The sequence below is a fragment of the Saccopteryx leptura genome, chromosome 12, assembly GCF_036850995.1.
Source record: "Saccopteryx leptura isolate mSacLep1 chromosome 12, mSacLep1_pri_phased_curated, whole genome shotgun sequence".
Classification (NCBI taxonomy): domain Eukaryota; kingdom Metazoa; phylum Chordata; class Mammalia; order Chiroptera; family Emballonuridae; genus Saccopteryx; species Saccopteryx leptura.
The window spans coordinates 29,804,889-29,829,268 of NC_089514.1; the positions used below are offsets into that span (position 1 = coordinate 29,804,889).

The window sequence follows — 24,380 nt, forward strand, 5'->3', positions numbered from 1 at the left end:
ACAGCTACATTCCAAAGAATGAAACTGGACAACTGTCTTGTACCATATACAAAAATAAATTCACAATCAATTAAATATTTGAGCCTCTTTGACATCAACCTTAGCAATAGTTTTTGGACCAGTCTCCTCAGACAAGGGCAACAAAAGGAAAAAATAAGCAAATGGGATTACATTCAACTAAAAAGCTTCTGCACAGCAAAGGAAACCATCAAGAAAATGAAAAGGCAACTTACTGAATGGGAAAAGATATTTGCAAATTGTACATCTGATAAGGAATTAGTATCAAAATTATATAAAGGATTTACACAACTTCATATCAAAAACAAATAATCTAAATTTAAAAATGGGCAGAAGACTTGAATAAGCATTTTTCCTAAGAACATATACAGATGGCCAATAGGCACAGAAAAAGATACTCAACATCACTAATCATCAGGGAAATACAAATCAAAACCACATGAGATATCACCTCACACCTGTTAGGATGGCTATTATTAAGAAGATAAAAAATAACAAGTGTTAGAAAGTTTAGAAAAACGGACCCACAAACATTGTTGGTAGGATTGTAAAATGGTGCAGCCACTATGGAATACAGTATGGAGGTTCCCAAAAAGTTAAAATAGACAATCATAAAAATCATACAATCCAGCAATTCCACTTCTGGATATTTATGCCAAGGAAACAAAGCCATTAATTCAAAGATATATATGTACCCCTATGCTTATACTGCAGCATTATTTACAATAGCCAAGATATGGAAACAAACTAAGTGTCCATTTTTAGATAAATGGATAAAGAAAATGTCACACACACACACACACAGAATCTAAAAACAAATAAACAAAACAAATACAGACTTATAGATACAGTAAACAAATTGGTGGTTATCAGAGAGAGGAGGGTCTGGACCAAGCAAAATAGGTGAAGGGGATTAAGAGGCACTCCCCCCAATAAATGAACTTCTAGTTATAAAATAAGTCATGGGAACGTAATAAATAGCATAGGGAGATGGTCAACAATATTGTAATAACTTTTTATGATAACAGATTATAACTACACTTAACGTGAGAATTATTTTGTAATGTAATGTGCACTATGATGCACACCTGAAATTAGGTACAAATAGGATATTTTATGTCAGTTGTGTGGCAATAAGAAGTAAAAAAAAAATAGTGTCAACGCACAGGGTGTTTATTCATTGGAGCTGGCTTCTTGTAAAAATATTCTAGATTTCCTTCTTCCCCAAAAGACTATAAAGGAAAGAAGCCCTGTTTACCCTTTCCAGATTATTCCCTGACTGCAAATAACTTTAGTAACCACCAGCAGCAGTTTCTTCCTCTCTGTAGAAAGAAGGCTGTGGTATTCCTGTGCAGAGTGATTCCACAGCAAACCAGTGATGGAAATAACCAGGCTGGTGTAGGCGGGGTCCCTCGGGGCAGCGTGTGCCCAGGTGGAAAGCTGTGGTGGAGGCGAAGTGAGCTCTCCTCTCCGCTCTGACATCCCCCTGAAGTTCAGTGCTGGCCTCTGTCTAGGATGCAGGCTCTGCTCTCCATGGGGAAATGTGTGCCCTGTGTCAGTGTCAAGTACAGAAAACTAACACAGCAGGCTGGCTTGGCTGCTGTCCCACCCTCTCCGTGTCCACCCTCTCACTCTCAGGGAAGCCCTATCCCAGGTCCGCGCCCACTTGCCTCATTTTCCCCTCTTGTCATTATCACATGACTGCTCAGAGATCTCCACCCTAGTTTGCACTCTGTGTCTCTCCCATCTCTGACTCTCCTTTCCCCACAGCTTCCCCTCATTCCTACCCCATTCCGAGATCCATCTAACGAGGGCCACTCTGAGAGTGCGGCTCCACTGGCGGTGTTTTCAGGAGCTGGAACCCTGGGCAGTTCTGACTTGATTCTGGAATTAGATGTGATCCTTTATCCGAAAACCTGACCCTGGGCTCTCTCCTCAACTCCGATGGCACAGCTGTTAGTCCCTACCTGTGCACTGGGCTCACTGCCTTCTCCAAGGCCAGGACCTTGCCTCCCTGTTCTGCTCTTCCTGCCTCCCTTTCTGACTCCTGCCCAATGGACAGTGAATAGGCTTCCGACTCTCCCATATAAAAATTCTCTAACCTTCTCGTAGTTCACATGCCCCTCTTTCTACTATCCTATCTCTTTTTATAATACAATTATTCCATAGGCCAGTCTCTGCTGTCATTTTCTGTCTCTGTCACACACACACACACACACACACACACACGCACGTACACACACACACACACACACACACACCCCTTCACTCTCCCTCTTGTTCTCTCAACTTCTTCACTTCCATTTACTTGGGACACCTTGTGATGAACCACATTTTAGAAATAAACACTGATAGCTGCCTGACATTGGGTGAATCACCTATCTCTTAAGGTTTCTGGTTCCTCATTTGTAAAATAGGTATTTTTACCAGAATATTCTTCCTTTTGTAAAAGCATATGATTAGAACAGTCAAAAACATATACTACTCACAAAAATTAGGGGACCAGGGAACGTGCAGATACTCCAGTACTTTCGGCCTTTCGTACAGTGCATTTCCACCAATGAAATAAAAGTTGGTTTTGCATCTCATTTGAACTTTCTTTGACTTGTTTGCTTTTCTGATGTTCTTGTTTAATAAAAAAAAATCAAATGCTTCTTTTTTTTTATCACTTCATATTCATTTTGAAATATCCCCTATTTTTTATGAGCAGTATATTAGGCAATGCCAGAAACATTTACTGGGTATTATATTAATGAATGAGAGGGTTTATAAAGAATGAAATTCTGCACTTGACCCTCTAGGAAAGCTACAAAGGATCTGGGGAGATGTAGCCCAAACTCAAGGTATTCCTCACAGCCCTCAGCAACCTTAAATGCAAATAAACAGTATTCAGTTTAAGTACTTAAGTGCTGAGAGTCCTGGCAAAAGTGTTATCACCTGGGAAGTCAATCAAGGTCAGAAGCCCGAGACCCAGGCACCTTGAAGGCACCGCTGCTGAGCCAACTGGCAAGAGCAGGAGCCCCACAGCCAACTTGGGAGAGACTTGGACCCAAGCTGCTGGGAAAAGCTACGACTGAACACGTGGGCTAATGCTGACGATTGTTAGCATTATCCCAAGAAGACATGAGCTCAGATGGGAAGAGCTTGTCTGTAATAAATGCAAGGTTCCGTGCAGTGAAATACAAGGGAAATGTTGGAAATCAGAAACCAAATGGCTTTTTGGAATTGAGTAGAGCCTGGTTAGTAACCCTCCATGAGGACATACATCCTTGTTCCTAGGATGCTGCTCAAAATCTGTTTTCCTCCCCTTAAAGATCTGCCCTAAGACTCTAAGGGACTGATAACACATCTGCTTGTCCAGCTGCGCGGAGCAGCCCCGGAAGTCACGTGTTGGCCTTTCACGCCCCCGTCTCCTTTTCTGGGTCTTTTTACTGTGCTGAGCCCCTGCTTAGAGCTGGGACCATTTGTCTCCTCAAAGGCAAGCCAGTGTGGTGGGTCTAGAACTGTGTGGAACCGGTAGGCAGGCTTTTGTTTCTATGTTTAAGATTTATTAAAAGAATAGAGAATACATGTAACAAAAATCCGAGTCACCACCGCCCAGATGTAACCACTGTTTCCATTTGTTCACTCCCTCTTGCTTCAAATGAAGTTCAAGTCCTTGCTTGTTTTCTTTAAGAGTCTCTTTCTCCTCCTCTTCTCTCTCCAGTGGAAACCACTACCATGAATTTGGTGTGTATTTTACCAGTAAAGTTTGGGGCTGCTTAAATCCCACTTTTAGAACTGGAAGTTATGTTCGGGTGTAAGCTTTTCTTATTTTAAAATGATGATATTAAACCCCAAAGGAATAATAATAATTAAAACAAAGTGTCCCTCCACCTTTCTCTTTCCCTCTGCCTCTCTCTCTCCTCTGCCTTTCCCTCTCTCTCTCTCTCTCTCTCTCTCTGCCTCTCTCTCTCCCATCCTGAATTTATCCAATGGCCAGTAATTGCTGATATATGCTATAAAGACTTTAAAAAAAAGAAGAAAAGGAAAAAAAAAAGAGAAAGAAAGAAAAAGAGAAGTGTGGCATGGTTTAATTTCTCTTATCAGGAAAGTGATATTTACACAGGTAAAACAGGAAATGATGCAAGATGGTATAGGCTTAAATGTTAACTCCCACATGATCATGGCCAAGTATAGAAGCATTTGAAAGTGCTATACAGCATCTGGAAGAGGAATGTTAGTATTGACTGGGTTACTGGGAAAGGTTCTGCCAACAGGGACCATGGTGGGAGGGTTCACCCCAAGCCTGATGCAGAATGAAGAAGAGGAGAGAATGAAAGAAAGGTCATAGTAGATGTGTTGGGAGTAGTGGAAGGTGAGCTTATAAAAGAGTGGAGGAGACATATTGTGGCAGAGCTGTGTATCAGTTGAAGAATTTTTGCCCATCAAATTAGTAATTACCTCTTTTTTCAACCATAATATCTAATAGCTGGTGATAATTTAAGAAGGGATGTTCAGTAATAAGAGTGCAAATTAGAAAAATTTTTTGGAGAAGTCTTTGTCTCAGAAGCTCAAATATGTGTATTAATAACCAGCAATCAGACATGTGTTTTCTAACAGGAAAAAAAAAGCAAATATATTAAATGTTTAAAAAAGGCCATGATAGTTATGTATAGTCTGTATTTAAAATGGTATATTTAGTCACAGAAAAATATATAGAACCAGGATATATCAAATTTTAAAAAACATAAAAATCCAAACACACATTTTTCATTAAAAAAATATATGCACATAGGGACAAGACTGGGGGAAAATGTGCTTAAATATAAACAACAATTTATCTGGGAGGTGGAATCAACCTCTTGTGATTTTTCCTTCTTTCTTGTTGCTTGTTCAGATTTTCTACAGTCCCTTTAATGAACATGTTTGCTTTCATAATAAGAAAGAAAAGTATAAAAATAGCAAACCATGACAATTATATATATTTGTTTAGATAATCTGAATCTCATTGAGCCAAAAACTAGAATTATTCTCATTTATGAAAAATAAATTAAATAAATTCTAAGAACCTAAGGTGTAATGCTCTCAAGGTCAAAATCCCCAAATGATGATGTGATTGAGAAAAAGAAAAACACACATTCCTAGAAGTATAAGGAGCAATGAATAACTTATGAGGCCTTGAATAAGGTAGGATTCCTTTAAGAAAACCATGCTGCCCAGTGAACTCCTTCAAAGGAACGTTCTCACCTGACAGTTCATCTGAAGTGTAGCCTAATGTCCAGTGGCCTTTTCATGTTTGATAAACTATTCCTCAGGCAACTTTCTCTTTTATTATTATTATATTTTGCTTGAAATAAAATATATGTGTGCAAACAAACAACAACAACAACAAAAAACCCAACATTATTTCTTTCCTAAGACGGGCATGTTTCAGATTTTGCCACTAGCTTCCCAGTAATTTTTGGGAAGTACTTAATCATGTGGAACTTTAGATTCCCCCCTAGAAAATGAAGTGCAGAGTCCTTGGGTTACTACACAGTTCCGTTCCTATGACAATGACATAATCCGAATTTAGGTGTAAGTAGAAACACACCCTAGCCTAAGTCACTTCCCTATCTTAACACAGTTGTAACATCATAATCTAGAACATAAAAACACAACTAAGCCACAGAAAAGGAAAAGGACATAAATGTACTGGACTGGACTCTGTACTGTAGTAACAGGAAAAAAATGACAAAAATTAGGGTAAATAAAGTGCGATTCTAACGCGCATGCAAAAGCACTCATGTTTTAATTGTTTTTGAGTTTTTATGGGAGTGAGCTTCGTAAACTTGAAACATCTTATGTTGAGACTGTCCTAACCCGAGGACTCCCGTACTAAGCAAGTTTACCTCTAGCCTTAAAATTCTCTAGTTCTATGATTATAACAAAAGTTCTCATCCAGATTGCTATATGTACACACAACAACACTATTTTTGAAAGAGGAATGCCAAGTGAACCACAGTTTTACATTCATTAGTACCAAAAGTTGTGTTTTGGGGCTAGTAAAAACCCACTATTGTTTTTGTATTGAATGCCCATTAAATAGGACAATGACCAGGTCAGTCCCAATGGAACCATTTGCTTTAATTTGACTGGTAGTACTTTAATCATTATATATATCAGAAATAGAATGATTAGCGTTTCTCCCGTTGTGTGTTTGTGCACACGTGTGTACAGAATCAACACGGTAGAACAGCTTAGATGGCAGAGAGCAGCTAATAATGACAGCTGGCTCTGGTCACAGGATAACAGGAACCACAGTTAACATAGCACCAACAATGACTTTCACTTAGTTCACTGATTTGCCGGGTTAAATAAATTTTAAAAAGCAAACAAAAAAAAATATAAACAAGAGAGTGCCTTGCAAAAACAAATTACCCCACTATGCCAGGACTGAGATAAATAATCAGTTTAACTGCAGGTAGCCAGGGTCTAAGGAAAAAAGAGAACTTCACTGGTCCCATAAACGACTGACCTAGCTCCTGGCCATTGTAGTCAAGAATAACTGGCATGATTTTTTTTTTAAAGCAAAACACCTTTTCCTCCTTGTTTCTCAACATCTAAATGTAGATGAAAATTAAAAATTTTAAACCACACAATTTGCTTTTGAAATTATAATCCTTTGTTCATTAACTGACAAACACTTCTTGGAACTTCTTAGAAGCTAAGCATCCTGTAGCACTTGACATTTGCTGGGGTTTGAATAATAGGAGGGAGGAAAGGTGACGCCATTGTTTTTATTTTCGTGCGTTATTGTCCTTGCCATCCCATTCCCATCCTCAACTTGGCTGAATTCAGGTGGATATTCTGCAGTTTTAAGTTTTGTAGTGTTAGGAAATGGGGAAGAAAAGACCAGGAAACAATGGTCTAAGAATTCAATGGTTCTCTTCTCTGCTCATACCAGTGACTAGGCAAAGAATGAAGATCAAGTCCTCCCAGCCTCACATCCTTCATGACACAGGGTTCGGGTTAGGAATGAGCTCTCTCTGGAGAGCTCAGCATAAAAGAATCTGTGAGTGGGAAGTTGTGTGTGTGTATGTTTCATTGAAACAATTAATATCGGAGAGCTGGGGAGAAATAGCATACTGAACTTTTCCTTAAATGTCCCCAAAAGCAAGCTCACTTTTTTGACTTGTTATCACTAAACACAAAAATGTGAACTTTCTGTGTAGGTCAGTATCCTGGGAACCCAAGACCAAGAGAATGAGCCTCTACAGCCTTCCTGGGCTGAGAGCCTGTCCACCCCACCTTCATCTGAGGCTGCCACCACCCAGGGGCCATGGCTCAGCCACCCTGAGGATGGGGCAGAGGGTCTGGGGACCAAAACTCCAAGACCTCATTTGAACTTACAGTGGGAAACGTTCATGCACAAAGGTAAGACTTATCTGCCAATCCGCTGTGCTGAAGAAGACACAAAAAACATGGTCTCTAAAATCTCATTTAGGGAGATGTACTTTGATTGTAAACGAGAGACAAAACACAATTTTCATCTTATTATATATAGAATTAGAAAACTGGCTGGCTATAGATAAAGATGGCTAAAAGGCTTTCAAGCTCTTTAGTGTTTGTTATTATTTTTTAGTTTGAGTGCCTTTACAGCGGGTTGTGCTCTCATATTTGCCATAGTCCCTACCACTCCCTATTACTTACACGTGGCCTTCACACATACAGACATTTGAGTTTTGAACTTTGAACTCTAGATTATAGAAGAAAGAGAAAAAAACCAGACTCTAGATTCATCAACACATTTTCTATGGAATTAATATATATACAAATTATTCATTAGATACATAGTTTCTAAAGAACATGCTAGAGAGACAATATCCTTACTTTAAAAAAGCAAAGGTTGGCTTGAAAACAAGTTACATGATATTATTTAGTTACTGTTTTTAGGAGTAAAGGTGGTGAAAATATGTGTTGCTTCTTTCCGGTTGGGTTCATTTAGCTTCAGAAAGTAAATGAACTGAGGCATATTCCAGATCTAGGGAAAAGATTAGGGGAGACGGCGAAAAGGCTTGTTCTGATACTGAGAAATGAAGCTTATTACATAGAAACCGGCTCACAGACACAGAAAACAGACAGCGAGTACCCACTTGGTTTGTTTGTTTGTCTGTTTGTTTTTGTCACTTCTTTCACCTTGGAATCAATTCTTTCGGTAGTAAATATTAATCATGGCACTAAGGAGTATCAGGAAATAAAAAGGGATTTAACAAAGGATTTGCTGTTTTAGCTTTTCTTTGCTTTTTTACAGTGGTTGTGTTTCTGAAATTTATTTGTAAACTGATCTAGAAGCTCATGTTTTTATTATCCTGCAAGAGCTCCTCTTCATAAAAGAAAATGGTGATAGGAAGAGAAGCCTTTGTTCTCCTTCCCTTTGTAATTTAGAGGGACATTCCCTTCTGAGAAGGCACGAGGCATGTGATGGCAGTGGTGCTTTCTATGGACGGACTGGAAGGGGATGTGTACAGAGAGCCCAACTCATCTTCATTCCAAATAGTAACTTGATTTTCAATCAGTTCCAAAGTAAATTAGGAAGTTTTATTTTGCTCTTGTCACCTAATCCCCACACCAGAGTATCAACCAACGAAGGCTCCCTGGGTTATGCTTTCAGGGAACTAGGAGTTTTTAATGGGGTTTCGTGAAGATCAAAAATGTTTATGTTTCTAAAGGAAACTCTAATGATAGAGTTGGGGGTGGAGGAAGTGTTTTGGGTATTAGGGAATCCTTGTTTAACATGGAACGATGTTTTCTTGGTGTGTTAGTGTGCATAGACAATCGCCTTTATGAAGCTTTTGTTTTTCATCTTTTCAGTGAAAGAAAAATCTGTAACAAGACATTGTCCTTTTCTCAACCTAGACACTAGATGCTTAGAAGACCTCCAGCCTGGAAACTGTAGCGAGTATGTGGTTCGGTGGTATTACGACAAACAGGTGAACTCCTGTGCTCGCTTTTGGTTCAGTGGCTGCAATGGCTCAGGAAACAGATTCAACAGTGAAAAGGAATGTCAAGAAATCTGCATGCACAGATGAGCAGGTAAGTCAACCTGTAATGAGCCAAATCTACATCCCTATCAACAGGTCTAGAAAGAACCTCTATAGTTTCAACATAATGACCCAATACAAATAAAATGTACAGTATTTGATTGTATACCAAGTATTTGCAATTTATAAACATTGAACCCTTACAACCACACTAGGATGTAGGTATTATTAACCAGTTTTACAGATGAAGAAGCTGAGGCTCTGAGAAATTTAGTAATTTGTCAAACAGTCACCCAACTGAAAAATGGCAGAGCGAGGATGTGACTTCGAGTTGTGCAACCTCAGTACACAGGCTTTCGTATCTACCTCACAACCTGCAATGCGGTCTGACTCCTGTTCCTTCCTATTCTATGCGTTATGTCGGGTTGAACTCCTTCCCCAGCCCCGCCCCCATTCCACCCTTGTCCCCAGTCCCCTTCTAGGACTTCAGTCCTCCAAACACCTCGCAGCCCTGCCAGTAGCAAAAGGTAAGTGGTGAGATGAGAAAGATACTCTGCTCTGTACTCCTCCTATAAGTTTGGTAAAAAAAATCTTTATATATTGTTTATATATTGAAAACAAAAATTTTAATTGAAACAAAGGCACTTTTTCTCACTCTTAAAAATATGTAAATATGACTTTCCATTTTAGGGGGATGGTAAAGAAGGCACTTGACAGCCAAGAACTACTGAAAGCCCACATCTACTCTTGAGCAGGGTGTTTTAAAGATTGGTCTTAGGCTGAAAAATGAGCCACCAAATTGAAATATGACCCAACAGAGTAATAGAGCATTGGCTCTGTCATTTTATAATAACTCTGCAACATGCAGTCTGGGAAGATCATCAGTTCTGAGCTCAGCTCAGGCAGCATTTGTATATATCATCTCACAGCGCCCTTTCTTCTTCTTGCAGGCCTGTGACCCTCACTCAAGGTCCGTGGTACAGAAAAAGGGCACTCAATGAAGGAGGCGCTGGAAGAACAGCCATCTTAGCAAAAATAATTTTGTGGAGTTTACATTTTTATGATGTCCTATTTGATACCACAAAAGAATATATGCAATATATTTGTAAGTTAAAGAATATGATAAGATGAACACCACTGAACACTGCACACAGAGAATGACCAGACATAGCCCGTTCTGTTGACGCTTCCTGTGGACACCTCTACCGTCTTAGCCCCTGTTTTCTGCCAGGGGTATTTCCTCTTGAATTTTGTGTTTACCCTTTCATTTTGCTATTGGTTTTTATATGTAATTTTGCATGTAAAACCACATATATCTCTATGGATCTCTAAACAAGACATAGTCTTGCTTGTTTCAGAACTTTATAAAAATGGTGTCATACTCCGGTCGTTTACAGCTTGCTATTTTTATTCGCTATTATAACCAATCCATATGTCTTACTATATTCATTCCTAAAAATATCTAAAAGTGCTCCCAAAAATTTATTATTTAGGTTTTTTGAGCTTCAGAATATTTTTCTTAACATATAATTTTTTGCAACTTGGTATGTTTCATACACATTTATACACATTCATTTACTTTCACAGTTGTATATGCATTTGTGTGACTATATAACATTTAACAATTTTCTATGATCAATTATATTGTTATTTATTTATTTTTTATTATCATTTCATTAGCATTGCTTTGTATGGTCCTATGCACAGATTGGGGTACACATGCACTAGTGTTTTTCTAGGATATATACCCCCAAAATGAAATTACTGGATTGCAGAATATGTAAACATTCAAAAACAGTATATCATACCAAATCAATTTTTTCCCCAAAGTCTTTGAACTAATTCATTATAAACTTTCATCAGTTGTGTATAAGAGTTCTCATTGCTTGATATTCTTAGCAACACTAAGTATTGTCAGCCTTCTTCATTTTGCTAATACTAGGTAGAAAGTGGTATCTTGTTTTAATTTGACTTTCTCTGGTGACATGTGCCATATTTATTCACCATCTGTGCTGCTGCTACTTCTGTAAAATATATTTCTATTATTGCGGAAGATTTTTCTATTGTACTGTCTTTTCCTTCTGGAGTTTCTTATATATTCTTAAGTTATTTGTTCATTATTTGTATTGCTAATGTCTATCTTTGAGTTTGTCTTCTTACTTTACTCTTCTTTTTTTAGATTAACAGAAGTCCTCATTTTTAATTCAGTCAAATTTACTCATTTTATCCTTTTTTGTTCCTTGTTCATGCTGATCAGCCTCTTAAGTCACCTTTTTCAGCGGGAAACTCCCTAAAACAAGAAATGATCTTGGTGTTGGGTGTACCTCTCTAGATTCCCACCTTCATGGCTGGTGATTCCTTGATTTTATTAGCATCTTGGTAATTTCTAGGTGAATGGTTTTTTTCTTTATCTTTTTGAGCTGCCCTTGGCATAAAAATGGATCTGAGCTATATAGATGGCCATTTTCATATTTTATTGCTGTGGGACGGAGGGCTTTGGGCAATGTATTATGTAGCATGTATAGTCACCATATGGTTACTGAAAAGGAGAAAGACCCTTTAGAGCAGGCATCCCCAAACTATGGCCGGTGGGCCACATGCGGCTCCCTGAGGCCATTTATCCGCCCGCACCACACTTCTGGAAGGGGCACCTCTTTCATTGTTGGTCAGTGAGAGGAGCACTGTATGTGGCAGCTCTCCAATGGTCTGAGGGACAGTGAACTGGCCCCCTGTGTAAAAAGTTTGGGGACCCCTGCTTTAGAGTATCTAGCCTACTCTTTTGTCAGAGGCAGAAGTACTTATAGTCCTTTGTCAAGCCCTTTGCAACTTCCACATAGAAATTTGATATGCATACATGTTGTAATACTGACGTGGGTGTTTGTCCCTTTTTCTGAAAGCTCTTTTCCTCTTTCTGTGAGGACCAAATTTTAATACTTCCAGGAAAACTTGCAGGCCTCCTCTCTTCCTCTGTGGTACTTCCTTATCAGTTGGGCCATGCTCAACACAGAGGCCCAAAGCACTTGCCTTATGCCTCCAGTCGACCCTTAGTCTGAACTGCCTTGCACTTAGTGGTGAGCATTTGCATGGGTTTCTTCTTGCTGTTTTAACAGATTACCACACATTCGGCAGCTAAGATACACAAAAGTATTAGTTTACAGTTCTGTAGGGCAGAAGTTTGGTGCAAGTCTCACAGGGCTAAAATCCAGGTGTCTGTGGGACTGTGCTTCTTCTGATTTCCTTACCATTTCCAACTTCTAGAAGCTTCCCGCTCTCCTTGGCTCATAGCCCATTCCTTTGTCTTCAAAGCCAGCCTCAGTAGGTTGAATATTTCTCATGCTGCCATTGCTTGGATTCTCTGACTACAGCTGGGGAAGGTTTTCTGCTTTTAAGGACTCACGTGATTACATCAAACCCACCAGGATAACCCAGGATAATGTCCCCATCTCAAACTCTTTAATCTTAAACACATCTACAAATTTCCTTTTGCCATGTAAGATAACTATTTAAAGGTTCTGAGGAGTAGGGAATGGTCATTGCTGTGACCATTATTCCCTCCATCTTAACATCTGTATCCTCGGCCGGCCCTCTGAGTTTAGGAGGAGAAATATGTCTTATTTATCTCTGTGTCCCTAGTTCCTGGCACAGGAAGTACTCAATACATGAAAAAAAATGCATTAGAACTCAACTTTTTAAATTACATAAATAGTTAATGAGTTGGAAAAGGGAATAGAAAAAAGATTTCAAAAATCATAACACTTTAAAAGGAGAATGGGGGAAAGTGGTATGTCAGTGAGTAAAAACTATTAGTCTCTCTCATCCACTTTGAGATTCAGAACACCCACCGTTTACTCCTCTTCCCCATCATGGATAGAAAAACAAATGGTAAAGTCAGAGGGAGTGTTGTCTAGCTAGATAAAGGATCAAAGGGGCCGAAATCAAACAATCTTAGAATTAATTCTGGAAAGGAGAATGGTAATTTATGTTTTCATTTTTAGCTAGTTAAAAAGCCAGTAGAGGCCTAACCTGTGATGGTGCAGTGGATAAAGCGATGACCTGGACCGTTGAGGTCGCCAGTTTGAAACTCTGGTCTTGCTTGGTCAAGGCACATGTGGGAGTTGAGGCTTACTGCTTCTCCCTCCTTCTCTCTCTCTCTCTCCTCTCTAAAATGATTAAATCTTTTAAAAAATCCAGTAGAGATGGAGGAGACATATGACATTGTGTTTTTCAATTCTCAGCTGAAAAAAAGACAGACTATATACAAAATGTGCTACAAAAGAAATGTGTATCTAAAGAAGGCCCCATTTTATATTAAGACCTTGAGATTTCTTTAGTATTTTATCAAGTATTAATGATGTTCAAGAATTTTAACAATACAAGAATTCCGTTGAAATATTAAAATATATTAGGTGATCAAGTCTTGTCATTTTTATTCAGTTGAAACAGCTTTGCAGACTGCAAAAAATTGCTCTAAAGCATGCTAAATATATAAAGTGAAAATTAGGCTTGGTGATTTCAGTCTTAATGTTTATCCTCAACACAACAAAAAGTAAATAAGACAATGAGAGAAAAATATTTGCAAGTAACACATAAGAGAATGGTTTCATAGCTCTAATAAACCAAGACATACCATAAATCAAAAAGAATAAAAAGAAAAAAATAGAAAAATAATCCAAGTTGTCAATTTAAAGGAAACAGCCAATAAACCCATGAAGAGTTGCTCCGCTTCATTAACTGTCAGAGAAATGCATGCTAAGTAGGTCTGGGATGACGCTGGAACACCCACAGGAACATCTGCTGTGTAACGCTGGCTGAAAACCAGCAAGGAGGTATCTGCATTATGCTAACCTTAGCAGAGTTCTGCTATTTGACTTGGAATTTTAGGTGTTCAATTATATATATTTTTCCCTACAAATCCATAATTTGATGTCTTTTCTGAATAGCGAGGCAAAGATAATTTAGTGCTGTCCAAGATTTTCCCTCTCCTTATAATATCTTGTAGTATAATGTCACTAAAATAGACATTTTAGAATGTGTGTTTTTGTGTATGATCGTCAAAAACAAGAATAGTCCCAAATCATATTTCACATACATATTTATGGCACTTTGGGTTTAAAAAAAATACTGAACTGATTTGAATTTTAAAAGCATTGTTTATCATTTAACAAAAAGTAACATCTTTGTAAAGTTCTTCATTTAAACGAAATGTATTTCAGAGACTGACAGCAGTTTCTGAAAGTTAGAAATCTTTGAACCCTGCTTTAATCAGGTTAAAAAAATAAGGGCTCTTAGAATCTCCAAGAACCTTCTAGTCCTATGTCTCCTAAGAATATTGCTTATATTCTTTAAAAAACAATTTTTAGTTATTGATTTTAGCGACAGAGTAGGGGAGGGAGGAAGGGGGGGAGAGAGACAGAAACATTGATCTGTTCTCATATGTGCCCTGACCAGGGATGGAACCAGCAACCTCTGTGCTTCAGGAGGATGCTCTAACCAACTGAGCTATCTGGCCAGGGCATTTTGCTTATATTTTTTATACAAACACCCTAAGTAACTGTGCATTCTTGGGGTGAGCATTTCTGGTAGGATAATTATCTCCTGGTAGCCCATTCTTTACATAACACTAACTCCCACTTCTATAATTTGAGCTGAATGTCTCCTGTGGTTTCCACCCTAACCTGACCTCTGACCTGTAGAGTCTCTTATAATTGTGTTATTATTTTAAGACCAGTGATATGTTCTCTTTTATTCAGTCTGCTTCTCCTGTTTCCATGGCTCTTTTACTACCCTAACCTCAAATGCTGAGCATGCCTTCCAGAATGTGAGGATATTCACAGTGACTAGAGTACAAGAGAGGAGCAAACGAATATGTCCCTTGTTCTAACTATTCCTATGGAATATTCAAAATCAAATAGAAGACATGGGAAACTGCCACCTTAATAGACTGCCACCTTAATAGAAGGCATGGGAAAATGCCCCTCTGCCTTGGAAGCAGAAAGAAACAGAGGAAATACAGAGTAGAAATCCCACACAGTAAACAAGGGCTTGTGAATTGCAAAGACAGCAAAGACTTCACTCCCTAGTTCTCTTTGAAATGGACTTATAGGCTTCCGTTTTATTTTCGCCATACTTTGAATTTTCTCTTAAACTCTGCACTCACAGTTTCTTAATATTATTTTTAAGTACTAACAGAATTCTCTAGTTATTTGCTCTTTAGCATATTAGTCGGTGTTATCTTAAGTTTATGATCTGGCTGTTTCCCCTCTCACATCCTAATGAAGAGTGCTATGGTTTCACCGGTATCTGCAAATTGGGACTTCTCTCAAATTGATTCTATTACGAATAAATCACTGCTCAGGATTGCTTTCAGCTGTTTAAAGCAAAAGAAAACGGAACATGTCCCTCATGGGAAAAAAAACCCCACAGAAACCCAGCAACTCTTGCCTTTATGTAATTGTTTCATCTCTAGTCTTCCAAGAAATAAATTGGAATCTGTAGACTTTCCCAGTGGTGTATTACATTGTTATTAGAAAAATATTTTTAAAAATACAGTAAAATGGACTAAAATTGTGACTCTTCAAATTGGGGAGCATTACCGGTGCTTCTCACATACTAAAAGCGAGAAGCCTCATCTATTAAGTTTATGGTATCCCCTGTACGCTTCATCCCAAACCAGCAGCCCCTCTGTCATCCATTTCTCTGTGAATGGTGCATTCGCTCAGCCAGTGACATTGTCTGGCCTCTGCATAACATCCCAGACTCTTACCCCCATGTTGAATTGCTCAGTGCATCTGGTCCGTCTTTCTTCTTCCTGTCCCTTTCTGCACTGAGTCTGTCATTTCTTCCAAATTGGCCCCCTCACCTCCATCTTATCCCTCCTCTCCAACCTTCATCCACCCAGTGCTGTGAAGTTACAGTAAATTTGACTCAATCATTCTCCTCTTTAAAATGCGTTAGGCACTCTCCATCTTGTTCAAGATACAGAGCAAACTTTTAGCACAGTTCTAGACCCTCCAGGACCTCGCCACTGCTTACATTTCTAGTTTATCTCCCTTCATCTCCTTAGACGTGTTTTTCTATTCAGCTATGCTCAACCATTTCCTCCTTCTTGAGAGCACCGTTCATTTCCTTTTGGGATTTTCCTTTCCCTCCTTCCCTCTGTTCGTTACTTCTTCACTCAGCAGTATGATCCACTCCTTCTCAGGAGATTAAAAAGCTACCTGAGTTTTTTTGAGACCTTCAATGCTGTTCAATTTAATCAGTTCATTTGGGAGGGTTTGAAATGTTTAGAGTGTTTCACTATTACAACCAAATCTTCACTGAACATCCTGGAACATGTTCATCTTTGTGAAGGTATCTCTATAGAACATATTCATAAAGGGAAATTGTAAGGACAAAGAGACCATCGTTGTGATAGGTATTTCAAAGGACCCTCCTTAAAGATTCCCCCAACTTCTGAGCATGCCTGCTTTTACTTCTTTACCATCATTGAGTGTTGGCAGTTTATTGAACTTTGTTCATCTGATGATTGAAAATGAAAGCTCACTTTAGTTTTAATCTGCATTTCTCTTTCATATTTTCATTTCTTTATATTGTGAAATGCTTAACATATATAAAGGAATGTGTCATATATAATTAGGTTTTCAAGTAAAATAATCATATAAAAGCCTGTGTACTTACCACCCAGCTAAAGAAATTGATTATTACCAGTGTTACTGAATCCCCCTCTAAGTTTTCCCCCAAAACAGACAAAACCAAAACCAACTTGAAAATAAATGGGCAGGGTGATTTGGAGTGCCCAAGGATATGCTATATCACTTTCCGGAAATTTCCATGGCCAACAATGTGCTATGTGGATCCCAGAGGTTACTGTATCTAAGGATATGCCATAAATCCTCAGAGGTGACTCTAGCATGCAGTTCAAAACAAAGTAACCTGGGGCAGACAATCCAGCATGAACTCCAAACAATTGTCACAGAAGTAGCAGAACTCCGGGGGAGCCCAGCCCAGCCCTGTGGTTCATAGGGATGCAATGTCAATGCAATGTCAACCCCTAAACATCACTACAAACCTCATCCAACACAGGGGCTCTGATCTTTTCGCCTGGTGTTCTGCATCCCTGCTGTCACTTAGGATGCCAAACGTAAAAACTGGGTGCGGTTACAGAGGCTATTCATTTGGAATTATGTCAAGAACACAGGAATGCCTGAGTATTGCTCCAAACTCCACTCCCCGCGTCCACAAGAATACGAACAGGAAACAGCAGCAAGGGAGCGCAAAGCTCCACATGGTTTTCTGTATCTGAGTCAAGTGCCAGGGCTGAGCTCTACGACAAGCATGGCTAGATCATATAGCACATTTTGGTCCTGTGTTGCTTCATCCTAAACATGTTTTAACCAGATGCTATCTAGCACATTCCTTAGGAAAGTAAGCAGAGAAAGACATTCATTCATACAACCGTTACTGCCTACTGTGGGGCAGGTAGGTACCATCCCTATATTGATGAAGCTTATTTTCTAGTGGAGGAAACACAAAGGAGTCGTATAAATATCATATTGAAATTTACCTGTGAAATACAGGGGTCCTCAGGTTATGACAGATTTGACATACGACATTTTGAGTTTGACTCTCACTCCCATAAAAACTTTAAAAAATTGAGACGTGAGTGTTTTGGCTTATGCCATTAGCATTGTACTTACGGACTACGTGGGCAAACTAGTTTGGATGTGCACAGCGGAAGAAACACAGAATGTGAGTGAAGGAGTTGACATCCCCCAGTACGCTTACCTACACCATTTTGGACTGTTAGAAGCGCAAGTGTTCCATTTGGGTGCTAGGGTGTGTTTCGACTTACACCAAAATTCGGGTTATATGACTGTCGTAGGATTGGAACTGTGTCATAACCCGAGGACCCCTGTACTCTGATGTGCTCAATGCTACAAAAAAAATGATCTATTGTTGTAGCAAAGCATGTGGTAGAGAAAATATAGCAAGAGAGACCGAGTCTTCAAAGCTATGGAAAGTTAAAATTGTTTGATCACAATTATTCTTTTTTCTATTCTTGTCATGCTCCTTGTAGGGTGTACTTTCCATGTGTTTGATGTTGGGCGTGGCTATGTGTGTAGATGTGAGGTGTGCCATGATGGAGCAGAAGCTTTAACTGTGTCTGTGTGCTTTGGCCCTGTGCCTCCACCAAGCAAATAGCATGTCTTCTTCATCTTTGGTTCTGGAATAAGATGCAGAGAGCTGAGCCTGGGCAAACCCAGTTGAACCAAGCCAAGCTAGTTGGGTCCAGCAGAGCTGGAACGAACTGCAGCACTCAGGTTGTGTAAGTACCATATTTCCCCATGTAGAAGATGCACCACCGTTTTTCAAAAAATTTGGGGTTTAACAACTGAGTGTATCTGATACAGTGGTTGTAGATTTTTTACTTGCATTTTCCACTTTTTTGACAGTGATGGGGAGTTGTATGAATTTTATGATGAATAAAACTTGAGTTCAGTAACTGTATGTAATACAGTTTTTTTCAAATTTCAGGCCCTAAAATTAAGGTGCATCTTATACATGGGAGCATCTTATACATGGGGAAATACAGTAATAACTGTTTTCAGTCACTTAGATTTGGAATTATTTGTTGCAACTGTGAAAGTTGACAACTAGAGACTCGTACTCTCGGGCTTGCTTTGGCTGCGCATGGGAGGCTGCATATGGGAGGCTGCGCATGGGAGGCTGCGCATGGGGGGCTGCGCATGGGGGGCTGCGTATGGGAGGCTGCGCATGGGAGGCTGCGTATGGGAGGCTGCGTATGGGAGGCTGCGCATGGGGGGCTGCGTATGGGGGGCTGCGTATGGGAGGCTGCGCATGGGAGGCTGTGCATGGGAGGCTGTGGCCGCTGGCTGACCTGTGACAGAAGGGGGAGGCTGCAGGGGCTGGCCTGTGACAGAAGGGGGAGGCTGCAGGGACTGGCCTGTGACAGAAGGGGGAGGCTGCAGGGGCTGGCCTGTGACAGAAGGGGGAGGCTGCAGGGACTGGCCTGTGACAGAAGGGGGAGGCTGCAGGGGCTGTGACAGAAGGGGGAGGCTGCAGGGACTGGCCTGTGACAGAAGGGGGAGGCTGCAGGGGCTGGCCTGTGACAGAAGGGGGAGGCTGCAGGGACTGGCCTGTGACAGAAGGGGGAGGCTGCAGGGACTGGCCTGTGACAGAAGGGGGAGGCTGCAGGGACTGGCCTGTGACAGAAGGGGGAGGCTGCAGGGGCTGTGACAGAAGGGGGAGGCTGCAGGGACTGGCCTGTGACAGAAGGGGGAGGCTGCAGGGGCTGTGACAGAAGGGGGAGGCTGCAGGGGCTGTGACAGAAGGGGGAGGCTGCAGGGACTGTGACAGAAGGGGGAGGCTGCAGGGACTGGCCTGTGACAGAAGGGGGAGGCTGCAGGGGCTGTGACAGAAGGGGGAGGCTGCAGGGACTGGCCTGTGACAGAAGGGGGAGGCTGCAGGGACTGGCCTGTGACAGAAGGGGGAGGCTGCAGGGGCTGGCCTGTGACAGAAGGGGGAGGCTGCAGGGGCTGGCCTGTGACAGAAGGGGGAGGCTGCAGGGGCTGTGACAGAAGGGGGAGGCTGCAGGGACTGGCCTGTGACAGAAGGGGGAGGCTGCAGGGACTGTGACAGAAGGGGGAGGCTGCAGGGACTGTGACAGAAGGGGGAGGCTGCAGGGACTGGCCTGTGACAGAAGGGGGAGGCTGCAGGGACTGGCCTGTGACAGAAGGGGGAGGCTGCAGGGGCTGGCCTGTGACAGAAGGGGGAGGCTGCAGGGACTGGCCTGTTACAGAAGGGGGAGACTGCAGGGGCTGTGACAGAAGGGGGAGGCTGCAGGGGCTGTGACAGAAGGGGGAGGCTGCAGGGACTGGCCTGTGACAGAAGGGGGAGGCTGCAGGGCCTGTGACAGAAGGGGGAGGCTGCAGGGGCTGGCCTGTGACAGAAGGGGGAGGCTGCAGGGACTGTAACAGAAGGGGGAGGCTGCAGGGGCTGGCCCGGTCCCTGCCCTGGAGGAAGGCCCTGACACGGCTGCTGTCATAGTTTCTTAGAAGTAGAAAGAGAAAGTTGTAGAATTCTGCTTCCAAGCAAGATGTAGTAACATGGACCAGATTTATCCACGTTCCTGAAATAACCAAAAACAGACAAAATATAGAAAACAACCGCTTGTAAAACACTGTAAGTCAATTAAGAAAGAACAGTGATCCCTAATGGGCAGGAAAGAAAGTGAAGTAAACGTACAGTTGCCCAGCCGACGGACTTGAGTGTTTCCAGGCTACAGAACAAAGAGGCGGAACTGAGGCAGAACCTGGCAGACTTCCTGGATGGAGGGGAAAAGAGCTGAGGGTCCAGGAAGACCAAGGTGACAGGATTTTGAGGATAGGACAAACTACCAGAAAGGGGAGAAGTTCACAGAGCCGGAAGTGGGAGACCTGCGGAGGATTCTGCCTTTGTATTCAGCTAAGTACTGACGAATGAATGCACAGAAGGGAACAACCCAAAGCTGCGAACTGAACCAACTGAAAAGGTTAGAGGTAGTGGTGCCAGGTGCTAACACCAGACCAGGAACAACACCTGTCACACCAGCCGGACTGGAAAATCTCGAGAATCTCGGAGTATTGGGTAGAGTGCATATTGTGGGCCATAAATAAGTGCTAATAAATTTAAAAGAAGTCAAATTCATATACCAAGTATGTTCTCTTATCACAATGAAATTAAATTTATAAACAAATAAAACTATATTTGAAAAATATCTCAAATTTCAAAATTCTATAAAACACATCTAGATTCATAGGTCAAAAATAAAAAATGAAATTAGAAAGTTTTAAATTAAATGAAAAGAAGTACACAATGTATTAAAATTTGTGACATGCTACTAAAGCAGTACATACTTCGGGGAAATTCTGTAGCACTAAATAACTATTAGAAATAAGAAAAGTTTCAAATCAATGACTCAAGCATCCCTTTTTAAGAAACGAGAAAGAGCAAATTAAATCTTAAATTAAGTAGAAGAAAGAAAATAAGACCAAAATGGAACCTAATTTTGAAATAGAAAGCAGAAAAGAAATGAGTATACACATATTTAAAAACTTTTAAAATTGAATACTTGAAACAAATGCAGTTCATTATATGTCAATTATATATTTTTTAAAAGTATCTTGTGTGTTTGTGTGTTGGAGAGAGAGGGAGAGAGAGTAAAATGGACTGACCCACAGCGTGAGAGAGAACTCTCCAGAGACTAGATATCCCTTACGTACTTGGCAGTTTAATATTTTAATACAATTCATTGCTTCTGTAGAGGTAAATATAACTACGTTGGTGACTTGAGTGTGATCAGTCTAATTAGCACCCCTGTTTGTGGGAGGTGCTGGGTGTTTAAGGGGTAGGTGGAGATCTTACCCACTTCTTACGCTACTTAACCCACAAATGAGCCAGCATAGATCCAACAATAACTCCAAGTCTTTCTGAAGCCCAGTTTCATTCCCATTGTCCCCAAGTCAGTGAATGACATCAGGATGTAGCCAATCTTCCAAACTTCCCTTCAGCTTTTGCCTTCCTTTTACATTCCATAAGTCACCGAGTCCTATCAATTCAACTTCCGAAATCTCTCTCAAATCAACCCCTCCCCTATGATATAATTTCTTCTTTTTTTAAGGTTTTATTTATTCATTTTGAAGAGGACAGAGGGAAAGAGAGAGAGAGAGAGAGAGAAGTGGTGGAGGAGCAGGAAGCATCAACTCCTAAATATCCCTTACGTACTTGGCAGTTTAATGTTTTAATACAAAAAACCAGGCAAGGCCAGGTTTTTGAACTGGTGACCTCAGCGTTCCAGGTCTATGCTTTATCCACTGCACCACCACAGGTCAGGCTGTTTTAACTTCTTTAAATGTTTTCCTTGCTCTTATTCACTTCTGGGCCAATGAATACTTCATAGAATAATCATAAATATTATTTCTAAAATAAAAATCAGATTATTTTCAAATCATTCCCCCCTATTACCTACATAATGAGGTCCAACCTTCTCAGTAAGCCTTATAATTAATCCTCTTCCCAAGCCAGATTTCATCCTGGGTCATCATTCCCTCCCCACTTTAGGCTCCAGCCATTCTTCTTACCAATGCCACATATACTGGGTGGGGTTTGATGTTGGTATTTTTGCCTTTGTGTCTTCATACCTGCTGTTTCCTTTATCTCTTCTCTACATGGCAGACACCTACATATTCTATAAGACTTGGTTTAGATGTTAAATATTTAATGAAGCATATTCCAGAAAAATGACTCCTTTTTGTTGGATTCCCAAATAGCATTGCCCTTGTGGCATCTACTAATGGCACAAGTAAGAGGATCACTAACTGTGACCTAGGGCAGTGAACTTGGCCTCTGCACAGCGTGTGGGCTGGGAGAAGTCACAGAAATGCTAATGTAAAAAGAAGTAGCAGGAAGAGAGAGGGACTGCTTAGGTTTGAGGTTGCAGCTCCACCTTTCCTTAGAGCCACTTAAGGACTAAAAACATTTTTAGAAATAGAGCAAAAAAACATGAAGAACAGCCATTGTTTTTAGAATAGACATTAGAAGAAGAAAGAGCTATGTTCCAGAAGCTTGCAATTTTAAACCCACCCACCTAGGAAAGAAATAATTTGCTTACTGACAGAGGAATTTGTGTCATTCCAAAGAAAACTGTAACCAGGCATTTTAAAAGGGGGCTTGCGCACCAGGGACAAGGAGGAGACTAGTCATAGCCTTCCACTGGCCAGTGTGGCCAAATACTAATTGAAAGCCATGCACATTCTTTTTTAGTTAGTGTGGATATTACAATCCATTTTAACAAATACCTATCACTGTGGGAAAACCAATGTAGTGTAGTGGAATTCAGGAGGCAAGTTTCATAATTCAGCTTTGCTCAAAATATTTGCAAATGATTTATCTGGTGTGCTTAATAAAATTTTTTTTTTAAATATCTTAAGACAACAAAGCTTTGAAATGTTAACTCTGTAGATAATATTTATATTTGCTGTACCAAAAGACTCTGGCAAATAATTTTTAAGTGAAGTTTTGGCACAAAGAGGTGGAAAGTTTTTACCATATGTTTGTTATCTGTACTTTCCTAGAACTGCTAGTTTCAAATTAATGAATCTCTCTCTCTTTTTTCCCCAGTACAAATCTTGCCCCTTCTCAGGTCATTTCATTTTATAGGAAGTTTGAATGAGCTTCCTAAATGAATTACTGATTTTGCATAATTTTATTTTGAGAAAAAGACTCTCAAATTAATTACTATAGGATCTTGGATGGTATGATTTGATTTCCTGAACCATCAAATACAGATAGTGATGAACATGTTCGAAAGCCGGACGTGGTTTCTGATACACCATGTGTGCTTCCCAGAGTTTCCACTTCCACAGTGGAAAAAATCTGTATTTTCTTTCCAAGTTAAACATTGGATGGCCTTTCACAGGGAAAGCTGTTTTATTTCTTAGATGCTCATCGTTTTTTTTTCTTCTGAAGTTGGAAACTGGGAGGCAGTCAGACAGACTCTCGCATGCGCCCAACCGAGATCCACCCGGCATGCCCACCAGGGGGCGATGCTCTGCCTATCTGGGGTGTCGCTTTGCCGCAACCAGAGCCACTCTAGTGCCTGAGGCGGAGGCCATAGAGCCATCCTCAGTGCCCAGGCCAACCCTGCTCCAATGGAGCCTTGGCTGCCGGAGGGGAAGAGAGAAACAGAGAGGAAGGAGAGGGGGAGGGGTGGAGAAGCAGATGGGCGCTTCTCCTGTGTGCCCTGGCCAGGAATCGAACCCGGGACTCCTGCACGCCAGGCTGATGCTCTACCACTGGGCCAACGGGCCAGAGCCAAATGCTCATCATTTTTAAAAGAAAGTGTATCTTTCCAGAAAAGTTCTTTACTAAATATTGGTGCTTATTTAAAAATATATATTTTTAATTAGCCTTTAAATTTTTTTTTTTAATTTAAAATTAGACTTTTGTTCCTGGCAATAGGCAAGGCTACTTTGGTGGGGCAAATCCTCCTGCTAAAAAAAAAAACAATAAAATTGTTGAAAAAAGTAAAAGAAATTTCTTAAAAGCATCAGACTGCTAAGAGATATTGAGGGATAACAAGGCTAAAACCTAAGGGGAATTGGGAAATTAGAGATGTGAACAGAACATAAGAGCTTGTTTTGCCACACACAGCACATGTCATTTCGGAATGTCTTAAACTTTAGCTTTGGTAGCTTCTGCAGGGAGGAGGGAAAACATTTAAAGCTCAGATCGCATGATATGGAGAGTTTAATTGGAAGATGATAATCACTGCAAAGGGAGATGAAGGAGCTTTAGGGG

At 40.6% G+C, this 24,380-nt stretch overlaps 1 protein-coding gene across 1 annotated transcript in view; it reads left to right on the plus strand.

Moving 5' to 3' along the window:
* COL28A1 (collagen type XXVIII alpha 1 chain) overlaps window positions 1-10,346 on the plus strand; it is a 169,901-nt gene extending 159,555 nt beyond the window's left edge. The window contains exons 34-36 of the mRNA XM_066353840.1: window positions 7,215-7,416; window positions 8,899-9,075; window positions 9,974-10,346. Of these exons, the coding sequence (XP_066209937.1) occupies window positions 7,215-7,416; window positions 8,899-9,071 (375 nt within the window). The 3' untranslated portion in view covers window positions 9,072-9,075; window positions 9,974-10,346. The remainder of the gene's footprint in view (window positions 1-7,214; window positions 7,417-8,898; window positions 9,076-9,973) is intronic.
* The last annotated feature ends 14,034 nt before the right edge of the window (window positions 10,347-24,380 follow it).